The sequence below is a fragment of the Theropithecus gelada genome, chromosome 1, assembly GCF_003255815.1.
Source record: "Theropithecus gelada isolate Dixy chromosome 1, Tgel_1.0, whole genome shotgun sequence".
Taxonomy (NCBI): domain Eukaryota; kingdom Metazoa; phylum Chordata; class Mammalia; order Primates; family Cercopithecidae; genus Theropithecus; species Theropithecus gelada.
In genome coordinates, this window is record NC_037668.1 from 3735638 (window position 1) to 3753643 (window position 18006).

Genomic DNA, 18006 nt, shown 5'->3' on the forward strand with positions numbered 1-18006 from the left:
CCCAGCAAGCTATCAGTGGACTTGCTAAGCAGTGGCAATCAGAAAAAGAAAAAAAGAGAGAGAGAGGGAGAGACAGAGAGGAGGAAGAGGAAGAGGGAAGAAAAGAAAAAAGTAAAAGCAGTTCTGAAACTCAGAAGCTAAGGATACCAAATGACTCAGGACAGAGTGCTGTTTTGTCTTGAGGGAAGTGGTCCATTTAAATCAAGTTTTAAAAAACAGGGCAGTGTTAAGTGTTTCTATGGCAACGTAGTGTACAACGTAGTGTATCTACGTTAGAAGCTGTTTGTAAATTAAGAAGCATGGTGTGGGGATTATCAGGAGACTGAGGGCTGCAGGACCCTTCCTCTCATTTCTCCAATGGGGCAAAAGTTGTTCCAAGGTGAACAGCGTGCCTGAGACTCCCGAAGCCCTAGAATAAACCTAGGGCCTCATCCTGGAAGTGCCTTTTAAATACCACAAGTTAGAAGGGAAACACCTAGAATTATTGATTCCTGGGCTGGCAGGAGGAGAAGCAAGGCTCCTTTGCTGAAATGAAACGTTAAGATAAATTTGGTTATCAGGCTCTGGCCTAAAATTAGGTTCAGGATAAACCTTCAGAACTGGCTAAGAATTAATTTCATTTTCAGATATGCTTACCCACTCTGATGCTGTTTAATTGAAATCTCCATCTTATTGCTCTTGTCTAGCTAAAATATTGTCTTGAAAGTGAGAGTTCACAGCAGCAAATTTGGATAGATCAAGCCAGAGATGACACCTTGAATCTCTAGAGCCACATTCAATGCTCAGAAGATGTAACTGGCACTCTATCCTGTCTAGTATCCTGATTAATTAGAGATCAGCAATAGTAGCCAAGGCAAAACTCTGGAAGTCCTCAAGTGTACAAAGCTGTAGTTTGTACCTATCTGTTAATCGTACGTAAGATGAGCTTGAAAGTTTGGGCTTTAATGTTACAAGTTCCTCTTTATGTCTGAGAATGGGTGGCAAGAAGCTTGAGTTCTACAAGGCAGGGGTAAGCTTAAATTCTGGCTCTATTATTTGTTAATCATGAAACTATGGACAAGTTACTTAACTTCTCTGTGCCTCAGTTTTTTCTTCTGCAAAATGGAGATGATCACTATAGTGGTACCTACCTCACAGATTGTCAGGATCAAAGGAGATAATGCATGTAAAGTACTTAGTGCATAGAGAGTACTCAACAGGCCAGGTGCAGCGGTTCACACCTGTAATCCCAACACTTTGGGAGGCCAAGGCAGGTGGATCACTTGAGCCCAGGAGTTCGAGACCAGCCTGAGCAACATAAAGAGACCCTGTCTTTACAAAAAAAAAAAAATAATTAAAAAATTAGCTGGGCTTGATGGCATGCACTTGGTCCCAGACATTTGGGAGGCTAAGGTGGGAGGATCCCTTGAGCCAGGGATGTTGAGGCTGCAATGATCTGTAATCGAGTCACTATGCTCCAACCTGAGTGACAGAGCAAGACCTTGTCTCAAAAAAAAAAAAAAAAAAAAAGAAAGAAAGAAAGAAAGAAAGGAAAGAAAAGAGCTCAACAAATCATAGTTATCCGTTGTCTCTTTTTGCCCTACCCCCATTACTCCTATGAGAATGAAACACCAGGGGAAATGAATAGGATTCTTTCTCTCACAATAGATGAATGGTTCATAAAGTTGACAAATACTCTGATGAACCCAGGAATAAGGATCAGGGTGTTCTGGGGCTAAGAGTAAGAAGGTGTGTATGCCACCACATGGCTCCAGGTAGCAAGCAGGCTGAGTGCCAAAGACAGCCAGCTGGGTATTTAAGCTCCAAGTTACCCCAGCAAAGAGCTACATGAGAGTTAGCTATTATCTTTTATTTACTCAAAAACATCCACAGGTGAATTCAGCAGTTTAAGTCCCCCTTAAACTCAGTTCATTCCTTCTGTTCCCAATATCTCCTAGGCATCCTCCGAGAGCAGGTTCTCTGCTCAATTCCACAATGACATGGAACTGAGTCACCACCACACACATGTTCAGCCCAACTAGAGCCTTTGGTCAGTAAATCAACTAGGCACCCTTCAGGCTCCATGACTTATTCTTCTATTTGGGAAGGAGGAAAACAGACAATAGTATCAATAATATGTTGTCCTCAAGTCAGGCCTCCAAAACATTGAATACAGAAGAAGGCCAAGAGAAAAATGAAGTGGAGGAAGAGTAGTGGAGTGGGGGAGATAAAATTGGGGAACACCAGAGATGCTCCCACCTCGGTGGAAGTAATCAAGGATGTAAAAATCCCTTGGCCCAGGCATACAGGCCCTCAAGTGTTTGTTGATGGTGAATCTGAAGGTCAATGAGACAGAGAGTCATCTCTGATGGATAACTACTCAGAATTCTTCTCAATGCTTGTGTCCAAAGAATCAGAGGGATGGCAGACCACACAGCCTTTGAGGATGAAAAGGTAGGTTTCCTTGAACTTCTTTATTTTATAGGCGTAGACGATAGGGTTCATCATGGAATTGGCATGGGACAGCAGGATGCCCATGTACAGCACAAGCTGTGGTACCTCACCATTAAAGTAGATGATGCAGTTGATGATGGATAAAGGCAGCCATGACAGAGCAAACAAGAAAAGAACCAGAAACAAGGACTTAGCTGTCTTGAACTCCCGTCCATAAAATGCACCTGTCTCTTTGGAGTTAGAGAAGTTCTGACTGAGTTTGTTCCGGATGATGTAAAAGATGTCAAGATAGATGGCACACATGACTACCAGGGGGATGAAAATCCAGGTGAAGAAGCTGAAGTATACCATGTAGTCCATTCTCATGACAGAAAGGAATTGGCATGAAAGGAAGGTGACATTTCTGTGGTACTCTGAGGTCAGTTTCATGTTCCAGCCAAACATGGGGGTCAGTCCCACCAGGAATGACACCAGCCAGCAAAGGCCCAGGGCCAGCCATATTCTTCTGTGAGTTGTGACCCTCTTGTATCTGTGTGAATGAAGAGAGCCAGTGAGTTCATAACAGGAATTGCTAAGGGGTAAGGAAGATGGAGCTGGTAAAGGAGAGAGAGAGAGGTGAGATAAGGCATATACTCTCTTAATTCCCCAATCTTCTGCTAAGGGAGGGCGGCGTTGGTATTCTATGGTGATTTCAGCTAAACTCCACTGGATATGAAGACAAGATGAGCAGACAACGATTGGAGAAAAATCCAGGAAACGTCTATGGGGACTTTTCTATAGAAGAACACTCTTGAATGGATAAGGAAGATGTTGCCTAGAGTCAAGTGCTTACGTGCCCCACTCAGGGCTCCACTTCCTGAGAGCTATACAACAGTTACCTATCTTTTTCTTTCTTTTTTTCTTTTTTTTAACTCAAAAACATCCACAGGTGAATTCAGCAGTTTAAGTCCCCCTTAAACTCAGTTTACTCCTTTTGTTCCCAATAAGGCGTAAGCCCAAGAATTATTCGATTCCTGGGAGCTAAGATTCATCTAAGTCTCCGAGGATTGTCTGCCTGGTGAGAAATGATATTCTCAAAGCAAGCTTGCCTGCTGCTCTTGGCACTGTTCTGTTTGGCTGTTGTGCAGATTCTCAAAAATTATACTATGCCTCCCCAACACTTCCCCTCTACCTGTGCCTGCTCCTGCTTCTCTATCTGCATGGGCATCCATACTTGGTATTTGAGTTAAATGAATCAATGAAGTTACAAAATTGTGTTGAAGTGTTTCAGAGACCTGAAAAGACTCATCCAGTAAGAGTCCTCATTTCTCCTTAAATTGTCCTTCCGGACAACAGCCTGTACAGACCACAAAAAGGAAACAAATATAGTTAAGTATCAGTAGATTTTTATCTCAATTACATCTCACAACAAACAGGAGATATTTTATTATAACCTCCATTTTATTGATGGCAATTGTGAAAATAATAGTAATGACAGCCACCATTTATTGAGCACAGACTGTGTGACTGGTATGTTTCTAAGAGCTTTACATATGTTAACGCATTCCATCTTATGAGGATACTGCAATTATCCCCATGTTATAGATTAAAAGTGAAACACAAACAAGTAACTTTTACAAGTTGGAAGTGGTGGGGCTAAAACTAAAAAAAGGTAAGTCTGAGTTCCGAGCATCGTCACCACCGTGATACAGAGTGGAAACCAAAGGAGACAAAGTTAAACAACTTGTTCAAGATCAGATCTCACATCTGGGATTTGAACCCAGACTGTCTACATCTAAAGCTTGTTTGTAGCTCCCTCACTCTGCTCTTTCCTCCAGAGAAGTGAAGAGAAACATGAGACCAATGCAACTTGGGTCGCCCGGGGAAGTAGATTTCTCCATTTGGCAGTCCGTTCTCTTCATATAGTCACATGTAATGAAAAATATTTTTAGGAAAAAAGCTCTCACATCTCAGGAGGAGAAGGAGGAAAATATATATATATACACACACACACACAGGATACATATATTTAATATAATAAATATATATATAGGAATATATATATATATATTCCAAGAATCCCTTTCTCAACATTGAAGTGGGCACAGAATAGGAAGCTAAGATAAAATAATAACCTCCATTTGCAAAACAATAGAACCATCGGTTTATCTCCTCTTATTCTTATCTGCCTGCTTCTCCTAAAATAATACGTCTTATCTTAGTAGGCTTTTATCATTTCTAAAACTGAAGAGAATTTTTTACTAATTAAAGATGCATCAAGATTTCATTATTTCTAGTCAAGGATTAGTAATTACAGCTGGAGGGATTGAGCACCCACCCCTATCAGTGGGGAGAGGACTGGAGCATTCCTCTGATTCTAGCTCCTGAATCCCAGCTCATTGTTGCTAACTCCCTCACAGACCATATCACAAAAAGACACTTACTGCCCTCTTTCAACATCAAGGGCCAATTTGGATTCATTTTTTACTCAAAAAGTCTGGGCTCTGGGCTTTGTAGTCTCATTTCCCAGGTGCCTCAATTGCTGCCCACCCCACCCTGCAGGCTACCTGACGGTAAGCTTGACCCGCAAGTATCGGTCCACAGCGATGGCCAGCAAGGACATGATGGAGGCGTGGGTAAAGATCAGCAGTAGGCAGGCCATAAAAAGGCAGCTGTAGAAGTGGATTGTGATGCCCAGACTGACGACAACGGCCAAAGGCATGACCAGCACCCCAACAGCAATGTCAGCCAGGGCTAGAGAGACAATGAAATAGAAGGTGGTGGTCTGCAGGCTGGGGTTCAGCTTGACCACCCAGACGACCAGCACGTTGCCCACTATGGCACAGAGTCCAATGAAAATCTCCATGGTGATGTAGGTAACATCGGTCAATGACGGAGCAGTGCTGTTGTTGGGCATCTTGCCTTCCCAGGGGAACCTCCACAGGGACAGGTGAGCCAGCAAGATCCGTCTGCAGGGCCAGTGGGCCTAGCTCTCGCCAGACGTCTTCCCAGAGGTCCATGTGCAGTGACAGTCTAAAATTCCCAACTCGCTCATTCCTACTCTTTTCTGGTGGGGTGATCTCTTAGAAGGGCTCATCACAGGTGGATCACTTCCAGCCCCTTTAGGCGCCGCACATCCTCAGGTTCCCAGAACCCTGGAGGACAGTTCTATATGGACTGAATCTGAAAGTGCTGCTGCTCTTAGTTCCCCAAACCGATGCCCTCAAGGCCTCTGCCTGCAGCTTTTTGGCTTTCTGAGTTCCATCGAGATAAGCAACCCTCTTCAGGCTTGTTTCAGGAAGTGAGATGGGCCAAGAGGAAGTACAGAGCCAGGAACTCTCAGTAGAAAGATGGAAAGAGCAGAGAAGGAGTCACGAGTGGCACAGAGAAGGCTCAAAGCAAGATTGGGTGCCAGAATTCATTCATTCAGGGACCAGATGACAGTGCAGAATCAGGTGGGAGAGGAGCTGGAAGCACTGACTATGCAATCTTTCTGCCAGCTTAGCAAAAAGATCTCATGACAAGCAGGCAAAGGGGAGAAGAGGAACAAAAGGGACTTTGGTGGCAGCCTCCTAACCTTAGCCAGAACTATTCCTGCTAAGTTCTTGCTTCATTGAGCACAGCCGATACCCAGCCTTTGCAGCAAGGATCTTTGATCAAAGGGATAAGCAAAGATTCCCTGGTCAGAAGGGCAAAATCTCAGCACCTCTGCAAAGCATCACACCTGCTTAGCCTCCACCTCTGTTTCTCAGCTCACACCCCAGCAAAATCACACTGGCCCTGACACTGGCAGCCGGCCAACGTCCAACCTATGTGAGGAACGACAGAAGAGCAGAATGACCAGACATACAGAAGGAAGGGAAAAGAACGTATGCAACAGAATCAAATGGCATGTGCTCCTGCCCACACTCCCCAAGCCTCAGCCCCATCCCCGCAGAAACAGGCAACTGCCTGGGAATCAGCCCCCTCTCCCTGAAGCTGCTTACCTAGTCACCAACTTCTGGGAACGAGACACTTGCACACCATTGTTATTTGGGGAGTCCATCTGGTTCAGATGCTTCTCAGCACCACCCAAAAGGATTATTTTAACCAGGCATGTTAGAGAGGCAACAAGAAGGAACACTTGGACCGAAGCCCACACAGTAGCTTGAGAGCTTTATTATTTTTACCTTAAGCATCTAAATATGTACAGCCCAAAACAAAATTCAGCAGTAACAACAATAGTGTTTTGGTGTTTACTAACAAACACTTCGGAGTGGGACATAAGGGAGAGGCCTCTGCCTGGGGCCCATCAGGGTCCTCTTGTTAGTTCCTCTGCTTTGGCATCATTCATTGATTCCAATCCCTACCACCACCGCTGTATCCCAATTTGATCCAAGTCTTACCAAATCCCATATTCATCCCTGCCAGACTTGTCATTTCTCCCAGAGCAAACTCCCCAGACATTCAAAAGGGGCAGTCCTCTCCAACTGAATTTCCATCATTCTAGTATATTCCAACATCAGTTCTGCCCACCTCCCTGCACTGCTGGAACTTGAAAAGCTTCATCAGCCTCCAATGCGTCCTCTCACAAATGTTTCTACTGTAATTGCTTTCTTTATCTGTGCTTCAGAGAAGGAAGTTACTGAGAGAAATTTCTAAGAGGCTGCATGCTACCAAAAAACAAAACAAAACAAAACAAAAAAAACCCCAAAAACCTTTCTCACTATATAGCACTCTTTGAACCTTGGTTAAACACTGCAAAAAACCCTCCCTCCCCTACTCCAGTATATAGGTGAGTTCTTTTGTAATCAGTCCATCTCAGCTGGGTCAGAGAAACCAAGAAAAGGGGTTTGTGTCCAAACCCAGCATGCTGTACGCAAGATAACACATGAAAGAATAACCTACTAGAGAGAAGAAAGGCAGGAGACACACTTAGGGTCACCAACCTAGCCACCTCTGCCCACCTGGGGATTCTACCCTCAGGATTCTCTGCACATACCATGGGGGGTTTCTTTTCTGTGAACAAGGGAAGGCCTTCCTTCATGTTCTCTGAATAGACAAGGTCCATCACTGCTGGGGTTGGGGTTGGGGGTGATTTGAGAACAGAGAGGAAGGACTTTCACAGCCACTTAACATTTTGACCTGGAACCCGGCCATAGATTGAAAACCAAAAGGCAATCTGGGAAAGGGGACAGAGAGGCTGGGGCAGAAGACCACCTCATTTGCCCATTCCTACCGCTGCACCCACAGCCCATGGCGCGCAGCCATTCTTGGTCATGCACCTCATCACATCTCAAGTAGGAGATGCTGCAACCTCCTACTCCGCGCCTCAGGCAACCAGAGGAACCATGCCAGAGCTCAACACCCAGGATGACCCCTGCCGCTTCCAAACCATTTAGTCTGTGCATTGCCTCAGGATCAAGTCCAGACTCTTTAGAGTGGCTTACACCCTTCTGATGGGTCTCCCAGTCTCTGCAGTCTCCTGACACCTGGGTCCGCTATGCTGAGCAATTCGTGGCTCAGAGTCATTCTCTTTCACTTCCTCTCCGCTGTGCACACACTCTTTGCCCGGTTTGCAGGGCCCTTCTGCCCCAAGTCCGCCTAGAAAACAAATACTTTTCCTCCAAGACTGTTCCCCAACAGGACCTTGAAGAAAACTTCCCAGTCTTCACTTCTCCTCCGGGACGGCACTGTGCTGGGTGTATATGACTTCCCCACTTAGCCTGTGAGTTCCTGGAGGGCAGGGACCACCACTTTCCATTGCTGCATTTCTCGCCCCTACTATGATGCCTGGCAGATCACAGGTGCTCAGTACATTTTTCATGAATGAATAGGAAAGCACTTCAGTGAATCAGGTGGCATAAACTAGGCATTGGGTATATAAGGAAACAATAAATCAGCGAGGACTCTTAAGTGCTCTCCATCATACCAACTACTCAGTGTTAAGCAGCTTACATTCATAGACTCATTCAATGCTCTCCAATGAAATAGATACTACCATTATGCTGAGCAACTTGAGGCTCAGCGGGGTTAAATAACTTGCCCAAAGTTGTAAGCTAGGCAGTGGCAAAGCCAGCATTCAGACCTAGGCTTCTGCTTCAGAGCCCAGGCTCTGAATGGCAGCCCTCAGTAAGTAAATGAGGAAATAAACTACACAAACCTTTCAAAAGTACAAGGAGTCCCTGGGTTTGATGTTGCCATGCTATCAAAATTAGTAGAGATCAGTATTCTCAGATCTAAAAAAGAAAGCAGCCACCAAGACTATGGGCACAAAGCGCAAGTATCACGTAGATCTGGCAACTGCTCTGAGCTAGGAAGAGATGGCAGGACCAGATGACTGCATGAGCAGACCGCTGGTAAGGCTGGGGCCCCAAGGTGAGCTCTGGGCCAGAAAGGAAAACATTTTTATTGGCTCAAGGTGCAATTTTTTCTATTAAAAAATATATATATATATGTTAACTACAGTTAACTGTGGTTCAGGAGAATTTCCCACCTAAAAGAAAGGCCATGGCTGTTTTCAATTCTGCTAGAAGAGGCTGGGTGTGGTGGCTCAGCCTGTAATCTTAGCACTGTGGGAGGCTGAGATGAGAGGATTGCTTGAGGCCAGGAGCTCAAGACCAACCTGGCCAACATAGTGAGACCCCATCTCTATTTTTTTTTAATTAAAAATAAATTTTAAAATTCTACTAAAAGAACCTGAACTCCATCAGGGAAGCAAAGATCTAGGAGAAACCATTGGCTTAAATCACAGGAAGAGTGACTGGAGGGGAAAGGCCTCACCTGTCCTAAGCCCTGGCCTGGGGCCCACTTGGGTCTGATGCAACTGGGCACAGCTCAACCACAAGGCTGCAACCTTGCCCTTGGGGTTCCGCTTAACAATCTGAGAGGCTGGCAGGAGAGATGATTCATCTGATCCTTTGCAGCTTCTCAGAAAAGCCTAGAAAACCCCAGCTGCCAGCCTACGAAAACAGCAAGATGCAGTGCTAGCAGGAGCCCAGGGAAAAGGCCTCTGGAGCCCTAGAGCTGGTCCCCGGGCAGCTGAGACCGGATGTCAGGCAGGCGAAAGGTGGGGCTTCTGCCCAAGGCTCTCTCCCACCCCACGGCGGCCTGCAGAGTTGCGCAAAATTAGCTTGCTCACTTCCTCTTGGCCCCATCACCACTTCCCCAAAGCCTTATATTTTTATAGAGCTTCATGTTTGCTAGCCGACAGCAGAGGCTTAGAAAAGACAAGTGTTCAGGGTCAGCCCCGAAGGTGCGGCTCCCTAGGCCCCTCCCCCACCACTCTTCCGGGTCTGCCACTCCATCAAGCCCCAGGGGTCAGGCCGGGCTTTCCCTCGCCCAGGGGCTGGTCTGGAGCCGCTCTCCACAGGGGCCTTCAAACCAGGGCCCAGCCACTGAGGCCAATCCAAGGAGCCCAAGACTCACAGGCTGTAGTCTGAGTACCTGGAATTTCACTCCGTGCCAGTGTTGGTGGGAGGGAGGGTGAGGCCTGGAAAGGGAGGTCAAGGTTCCTTCACTCTGAGCAACAGGAAATCCTGCCCAACGACGGGGAAATGCTCTGGGCGCTCAGCCTCACCCACCAGACCCCCCACCCACACCGAGTGTGTCAGGAGGTCTCCAGGCCCTAGGAGGAAGAGAAGGATTCAGCTAACTGAATTCAGGGCACTCAGAAAGTGAGGAAGCGTTTCAACTGCCGGAGTCTTAGCACGGTAGCATCAGCTTCAAGCGTCTGAAAGAATGACTCCTGCGTCCCAGCTGAGGCGCTATGCTCAATGGTGGCCACCAGAGGGCAGCACGTTCCTGCTGTCATTCGGGACCCAGGCTGCTGCTGAGAAAGAGAACGGGAAGAACTTGAAATGCTCCTTTGAAACTGCTTAACCAGCAACCTCAGATGGTGCAGAAAATGAAAGAAGTGAGAATTAAGGGAAGGCAAAGGGGATAAGAATAGGTAGCCAACTGCCTAAAGTCAATCCAATCCCATAGAATATTCCTGGGCAGTACCAAATTCAGTCCTGCTGACTCCGGAAGGTTGAGAAGCAGCTTTGCCTTTCAAACCTGTGACTGTTCCAATAAACACAGTATTTGTGTTTTGCTTTGTCATGTGCAAAGCTCCTCACGCAGTAAACTTTACTGAATTAACTCAACAACCCCACAAGACAGGTATCACCAATCTCATCTCACAGAGGAGGAAACTGAGGCATGGGAATGAGTGATCTGCTCAGGATCATACACCGCCGGGCATGGTGGCTCATGCCTGTAATATCAGCACTTTGGGAGGCCGAGGCGGGCACATCACGAGATCAGGCGTTCTAGACCAGCGTGGCCAACATGGTGAAACCCTGTCTCTATTAAAAATACAAAAATCAGGTGGTGTGCGCCTGTAATCCCAGCTACTCAGGAGGCTGAGGCAGGAGAATCGCTTGAACCCGGGAGGCAGAGGTTGCAGTGAGCTGAGATCACACCACTGCGCTTCAGCCTGGGCAAGAGAGCAAGACTCCCTCTCAAACAAACAAACAAGAAAACAAAAGCAGCACCAGGATGGGAGCCCAGCTCCTGGTCTCCTTGCTTAAGATGAGAATGGAGAAGACCAGGAGGGATTTGCCAGTAAGGGGTTGCAGTGGGATTTTTAGCCACATACGTCATTGATCCTTCCCTTGGCACCTGTCAACCTCTGACCTATCCTTCCCCTCCTGTGAGTGCAGGTCGCACTGGTCAATTTTCCCAGCTTTTGCTGGAGAGCGTCCAAGAATTTTACAAATGCCCTCATGTCTCTTGGCCACCCAGCCTTCTCTTTGTCACAGCCCTCGGCTTCTGGGTGCTCAGGCCCGGTGTCCCCACCCCTGTCAGGGGTTATTCACTGTGGTAGGGCCTCATCCCTTTATTTCACCCAGGAAGACTTTGGATCCTGATGTTGATTCTCATGCCCTTTATCTAAACACCGGGAGGTGTAGGAATGAGTTCTGGATATATCAACTATTGATCCCGAATGTTTACAGCAGGGCCATGTCCTGGTCTCCTTCTTTTAACGTGCTACCTATCAAATGGGACAAAACTTCTCAGAGAATTGCATGCAAACCCTACCGCCACAGTGAGAGATAAGCAATCTCCTGATTTTGATGACATGTGTCTTCCCCTCCTACTGCACAATGTCCTTTCATAATTATTACTGTAAGAGCTACCATTGATAAAATGCCAATTCACATGTGCCAGGCACTTCACCAGGTGTTTTGCACACATCACTCACAATTCTATATCAATCCTGCCGGCAAGTATTATTAGATCCGTTTCACAGATAGAAAACTAAGGATAGGAGACAATTGACTCACTCTGGGCAGCACAGCAGCAAATGGCAGAGCTAGGGCCTGAACCCAAGTCTATCTTGGCTGCAAAGCTCTGACTCTTTCAATGAGCCACACAAAAACAGTCCAATATCAATTATGCCAAAATCCAAATTGCCATTTTGGGCAGACATTCTTCAGTATCCTAATGGGTAAGACTTGCTTCCTAGGCTGGGCCAGCTATTGAAGGCTGTGCATTCTATGTCAATTGTCTACTCTCCAGCTCTTGTCAAAGCTCAGCCAAGAGTTTTATTCCAGGCCCATGGAGAGCAGCCAGCAGGCCCTTCCTCTACACTCCCTACCCGCAACTCCTGCGTCTACTCCCTGATCAGACAACAACATTGCAAAACCATTTTACTTTAGTTCCCTGCTGAAATGCCTTCCCAGATGACCTTAGTTCCTCTGCTTTTTATGAAAGGTTAATATAAAAAAACTGTCCTATGAAGTAAGTCTCGGCATTTCATCATGATCGAAGATACTATCTGTTGCTATGTCTCTTACATAAAGTTTCATAGGATAAATTTCTCTGAGGAGTTTTAGTCCTAAAAAAGAGGTCGTTTTTCTTAATAAATTAGACTGCCTTGTTCATCTGGTTAGTGGCAGAGCTTTGTCTCATTCATTTGTGTGTGAGCAGCCGGGAGTGTCAGAGCCGATGTTCAGTCTCAGTAATCACACTTGGCTTGGGTTTACTAGGATGTCTGCGTGCCCCAAATCATTCCTCGGCTACCGGTATTTTAGTAATTCTGTCAGGCCCTGTTTTCATGAGGAGCTGCACGTCGTTTCTGGCAGTATGCAAGGTATAAGAAATAACTCCATAGATCTCACGTTAGAAGGAGTACGCATTTGTTTCCAGGCATATTGCAGGTTGATCGGTCCAGTCTGTCATGCAGGGATAATTGCCAGTACCCCCATGATTTGGGGGTGAGGATTTTTTTCTCCCACAAGTGGCCCAAATAACATTTTAGATTATCAATTTTGGCAAAAGAGAAAAAAACTGATGAGACTAAAAATGTCCCCTCATTTGAAGTGAGTCTTTTAATACAGCACTCATAGGCACCCACATCCGGCAATATTTAGGAAATGCTTCCTTAGGAATGGCGCTGGGTAAACCATAATGCTATGATTCCCCCAGGAAGAATGTATTTTTATTGATGTGAGCCCCACCTATTTCCACAAAGGACTAAAGTTACTGTCAAGCTGAGTCGATGGCTTCTTCCTCTGCACTCCCACATCAGCTTACACATTCCTCTCTTGGAGCACTTACTACACAATTCTGTAGTTATTTATTTACATGACTGCTTCTCCCACTAGCTGGCAAACGCCTTAAATGAAGAAATGATGCCTTATTCATTTTTGTATCTTCCTCCCACTCCCCTTCTCCCCAAAGCATGAAGATCCTAAAATACACCTGACACATAAGAAACCTGCAATAAATTCCAGTTGAATGTATTATGTATTATTCTCAGGTCTGTCTTCTCCTTACCTGTAAGAATGCTGGCTACCTCTCTATGTCCAATGAGGAATCAGAAGGGATATTTAGAAGACCTCTCCCTAAACAAAAAGTAGATTTTTGCGTCTTCTAACTTCAATCACAAACCAGTACAGCTAGAAAACACCACGTGACCTATTTGGGTCTAGTTAAAGGAACCCTCAGAGAGAATGTCTAACATTTACATTACAGTTGCTATTTCAGCATTTTTACCTATAACAGTCCATTTCATTCCTTCATCTCTGTGATCTATCTCAAATGGTGCCCTTTAAACACACACACACACACACACACACACACATGCTCTCTCCATCCTCTCTGTGTATTTCCTATGCCGCACCTTCCACAGTCAGAGCTCGTTTGTTCGTTTACTTGTCTTTGATTTGTCCCCTTGCTTGTCTTGTTCACACTTCTATCTGCCAGACCTGGAACCACCACTGGCCCTAGTTATCAGCTTAGTCTGACACATTACTCCTGATCACTGACCACTGATTTTGCCCCAAATCACTGTGTTCATGATGGTGTTTTTAGGGCGCAACACATTTGGAGTGAGATGGAACACCAGAGGGGATGGAGGCCCAGAGTGGCCAGTTCAAGGTCAAAACTGGAAAAGCAGCCCGCTTTCTTTGCTAGCAAGCCCCCTTCACTGTCTCCTTTGTCACTCTGTCCCCATTTTCTGAAACCTGGGCCAAAGAGCTTAGGGCCCTCCAATCAAGCACACAGCTGACCCTTCCTTCTTCATCACTGCACTTGCCTTTTGCCAGTTGGCCTGTCAACCCATGCTAATGGGTAGAACAGTGGGTGCTAATCAGTTACATTACCCACATCAGCAGTGCCGTTCAGGCCCTCTCAAGCTGCGCCTAATGGATGTTCAGCTGCAGTGAGACACGGCCACCTGTGTGCCCAGCATAGCAGGTACTCTAGTGCCTCCTCACTGGGCATCAGGCCTGCCCCACTCCACTCAACCCAACGTGCTCCAGAGGAGAAATCACTGTCAGGCTTCAGGCATGTGTTTCTGAATATGTTGCGTCTCTCTTATTTTGAACTCTGTTTCTAAATGGATGACTTGGCCAAACTGCTGAATCTCTGTGTCTTCATTTCCCCCTTTGATAAATAAGATACTTCTCTGTGGACTGGATGAAGTAACTCAGGCACGGCAGTTGGCACAGCACTCGGTCCCCAGCACCACCATCTCGGGCAGCTACCAGAAATGCGAGTACTACAGCTGGGTAGGGTCGGGGGCTGATGTTTCACTATCAGAGCCACTCCAGTGCCCAACCCGTGCTCCACTTCCAGTTACAAGGTGCTTGGTGGAGGTTGAATTAAAGGAAAGTCATTCCACATCCACCACCCTGTGGGCTACTGAACTGTGAGATACAGACTTGTTGGGAAGCTACAAGGATGTGTTCCATAGACCCTGTCTTTCTGCAGGGCTGATTGTCTCAGTCTTTCTCTGGAGGTGCTCTATCCCTGTCCCAACTGCCCCAATGCTACCTCCAGCTTTAGAAATAGGAAGTATCCAGAAGAGATTGTGGGAGGCGGTACCATTTTCCTCTCCTTTCTCCATCCTTGCCAGGAAGCAGTGATTTGTCAGCATAAGCAGGCCTGCTGGGTGGACTTTGTGAACCCCGGGGAAAGGCTGCCCCAGGTCTGACAGTTCACAGCTTCCAGACACATAGTTTTCCAGGTCACCAGTCCCCAAGAGCCACCCAGGCTCCGTCAGATGCTGCAGGTGAAGCCCTCTAAGAGCCAGATATCAAGAACTGGAGTATTCAGAGCAATAGTCACAGTTTCTGTTTCTTGAGTGTCACTCATTTTAGAAGGCCTGGCGGATCACTCAGCACTACTCACTACAATAAAGGGGCCACCTCCTGCGCAGGGTGTGAGGGTTGCTGAATAACAGCAACAAGGGGGGATATTACAGCCAACTCCAGCCACAACAACTATACATGGGCAAACACGGAGGCACATGAGGCCAGTAATTTAATTTGCATTACATTTATTTGTATTTTCTCTTGACCTGAAATACAAAACATCCTCTAATCTTTCATTAACCCTGGAATCATTTCTGCTTTCAAAGAAGTAAAGAAATAGAATTTATTCTAGTTGAGAGTTTAGCCTCAGGGCTGGGCAGGGGAGCCAGGCTCTCCAGTCTCTCCTAGGCCTCCAAGATAAAATCTCATTCTGTTCTTGTCCCTCTAAGATAAGTCAACAGGCCTGCTCATTCCCAGAGGAAAGTTCGACACTGCTTCAGTGACCATGACTTCAGCAGGGCCAACAGAACTCTAGGTCACTGCAGATGGTCCTGCCTATGCCCCCTCCCTCCCTCTACTCCACCCACGCCTAGTGCCCATGACTAGGGCTTTTTGTGTTATCTCGGAGCTGGCACCCTCTCCATTTCCTCCCAATAATGCTAGCTGTTGTTTCTGAGCAAATGGAACAAATGACCAACGTGAACTCCATGCTGTCTGCAAACTGGAAACATCTGCAGGGAGGCAGGGCAGCCCCTAGTTGGGGTGGGGTTGCACGGGAGCTGGTGGGAGGGGCTGTGGGAAGAAGGTCCAAGAATCTCAGGGAGGAGGGCAAAGGGTGAAGCCTCAACAGAAAACCACACATAGGCCGGGCACGGCAGCTCACGCCTGTAATCCCAGCACTTTGGGAGGCCGAGGCGGGTGGATCACGAGGTCAGGAGATCTAGACCATCCTGGCTAACATGGTGAAACCCCTCTCTACTAAAAATACAAAAAATTAGCCAAGCGTGGTGGTGGGCACCTGTAGTCCCAGCTACTCGGGAGGCTAAGGCAGGAGAATGGCGTGAACCTGGGGGACAGAGGTTGCAGTGAGCCAAGATCGTGTCACTGCAGTCCAGACTGGGCGACAGAGCAAGACTCCGTCTCAAAAAAAAAAAAAAGAAAAAAAGAAAACCGCACATAGGCACACAGGCCTCACAACCCGTCCCTTCTTTTACTCTCCAAACATTCACTCTTTGCAGTGTCTTGACCAAGTGAAAGGAGGATGCACATATCCTTTTATAAATATCATTTAAAATGTTAAACTCTTGTGTGGTAAAGCCAAAATGGCTCTTAGAAAACAATAAGTACAACTCGCCATTTCAGAGATGACGACAAAGGCCCAAAAAGGGAGTAGATGTAGTAGCTACAAGTAAAGTCTAGGATGTGCGGCAGCTCACACCTGTGATCCCAGTGCTCTGGAAGGCCGAGACAGGTGGATTGCTTGAGGCTAGGAGTTCAAGACCAGCATGAGCAACATAGCAAGGCCCCGTCTCTACAAAAAAATTCAGAAAAAAATTAGTTGGGCATGGTGTAAAAAAATTATAGACCTGCACCTCTAGTCCCAGCAACTTGGGACTTGGGAGGTCACGGAGGTCAAGCCTGGGAGGTTGAGGCTGCAGTGAGCCAGGATCACACCATCACTGCGCTCCAGCCTGGGTGACAGGGTGAGACTTTGTCTTTAAAAAAAAAAAGCAGCAGCAAAGTCTGAAGCATACCCAGAGCCACCATCACCCCACTGCTAGTGTATCAGTGTGCGTGCAGTGTGGGAACACACACACACACGCACAGACACATCATACCATGCTGCCTCCCTTAAAGTCACAGTGAAAAGAGTCATGCCTCCCTTAAAGCCAAGAGCCATGCTCAGACTTCCCCATGCAGTAACACAATAATGGTAACACTCCAGGGCTGTCTCTGGGCCTGGACCACACTAGCACATCCTCTAATCTTTCATTAACCTTGGAATACTCTTGTCAGAGGCTCTCCCTTGATCCTTGGCATAGCCCTGTAATGGAGCCTGTCATTTTCATCACCTTTTCTTTTCACAGGTAAAGATATTGACATTGAGCAAGGTCAAGCAACTTGCCCAAGTTTCCACTGCTAGCAAAGGGCAGAGCCCACCTTGACCTCAGGCAGTCCCATGCCCAGTCGCCTGTGTTACACTGCCTGGAGTCCCTCATTGAATCCAATTGCAACCTTGAGAAGTGGGATTGGCTCATTTCTGCAGATAGAAAACAGAGGCTGAGAGTTCAGAATCCTGAATTCAACAGAAAGACAGCCCTTGGTCAGCTCTTCCACTGCGGAGGGAATCTCTAGAGTGAGACCTAGTTCTTGACCCAGACTAACCTGGAAGTGATTTTCTGAGCATCACAGTGGCCGGCAGAGTGGGGAGGATCGACCGGCTCTTCCTGCCTGATTTCACTGGGGTCGCTGAACCAGAACTCCCACCTACTAAAAACTGAGCCTGGCTTCTCCTGTGCCTTGGGGAAATGCCAGTTCTCTACCCTGTGGCCTGCGATCCTTAGCCCTGCTTGTGCGAGGAGGGAGTCGCCGCTGAGAGGCTGTTCATGCCCTGGTTGTAGAGATTGGTAGAGGACAGGGGCGTCGTGTTCCCCAATGGGAGCTAGGGACGCTGCCAGTCCCCTTTCAGCAGATAACAAGGAAGAAGGTTCCTGCAGCAGCCAGCTGCGCCAGAGGCGATGCGCGCCGAGCCTCCTGGCAGGTCTGGGTTCCGCGGCTGCACGGCGGCTCCCCTGAGCCTGGGAAGGAGGACACAGAGGCAGCCCAGGAGCAGCGCTGAGGGGGCCCTGGCGCCAGGGACTGTGGCCCCTACAACCCCCTAGAAGTCGCAGTGGCGTGGGCTCTTCTACCTTGCTCTACTGCTGCTGGCAGAGGGGGCGGGACTCTCGACCTGATTCATCCGAGACACAATTTGAGGATGCTGGTGCTGCGCGGGCCGGACGCACTCCTCCGGAACTCCGGGAGCCGGGGA

General features: G+C 47.2%; 1 protein-coding gene across 6 annotated transcripts in view; it reads right to left on the bottom strand.

Moving 5' to 3' along the window:
* The window catches only part of ADORA3 (adenosine A3 receptor), an 85134-nt gene that overhangs the window by 14417 nt on the left and 52711 nt on the right, over positions 1–18006 (bottom strand). Inside the window, exons 1-2 of one of the 6 annotated variants that reach the window (XM_025387786.1) lie at positions 5474–6062; positions 1835–2962 (exon numbers count right to left, since the gene is read on the bottom strand). The exons of 2 other annotated variants lie outside the window; for them this stretch is intronic. In XM_025387786.1, the coding sequence (XP_025243571.1) occupies positions 2356–2877 (522 nt within the window). In that variant the 5' untranslated portion in view covers positions 2878–2962; positions 5474–6062 and the 3' untranslated portion in view covers positions 1835–2355. Of the gene's footprint in view, positions 1–1834; positions 3027–4979; positions 6063–18006 lie in introns of those variants that run through there. 3 more of the 6 variants (XM_025387766.1, XM_025387796.1, XM_025387756.1) reach the window with 3 other exon arrangements.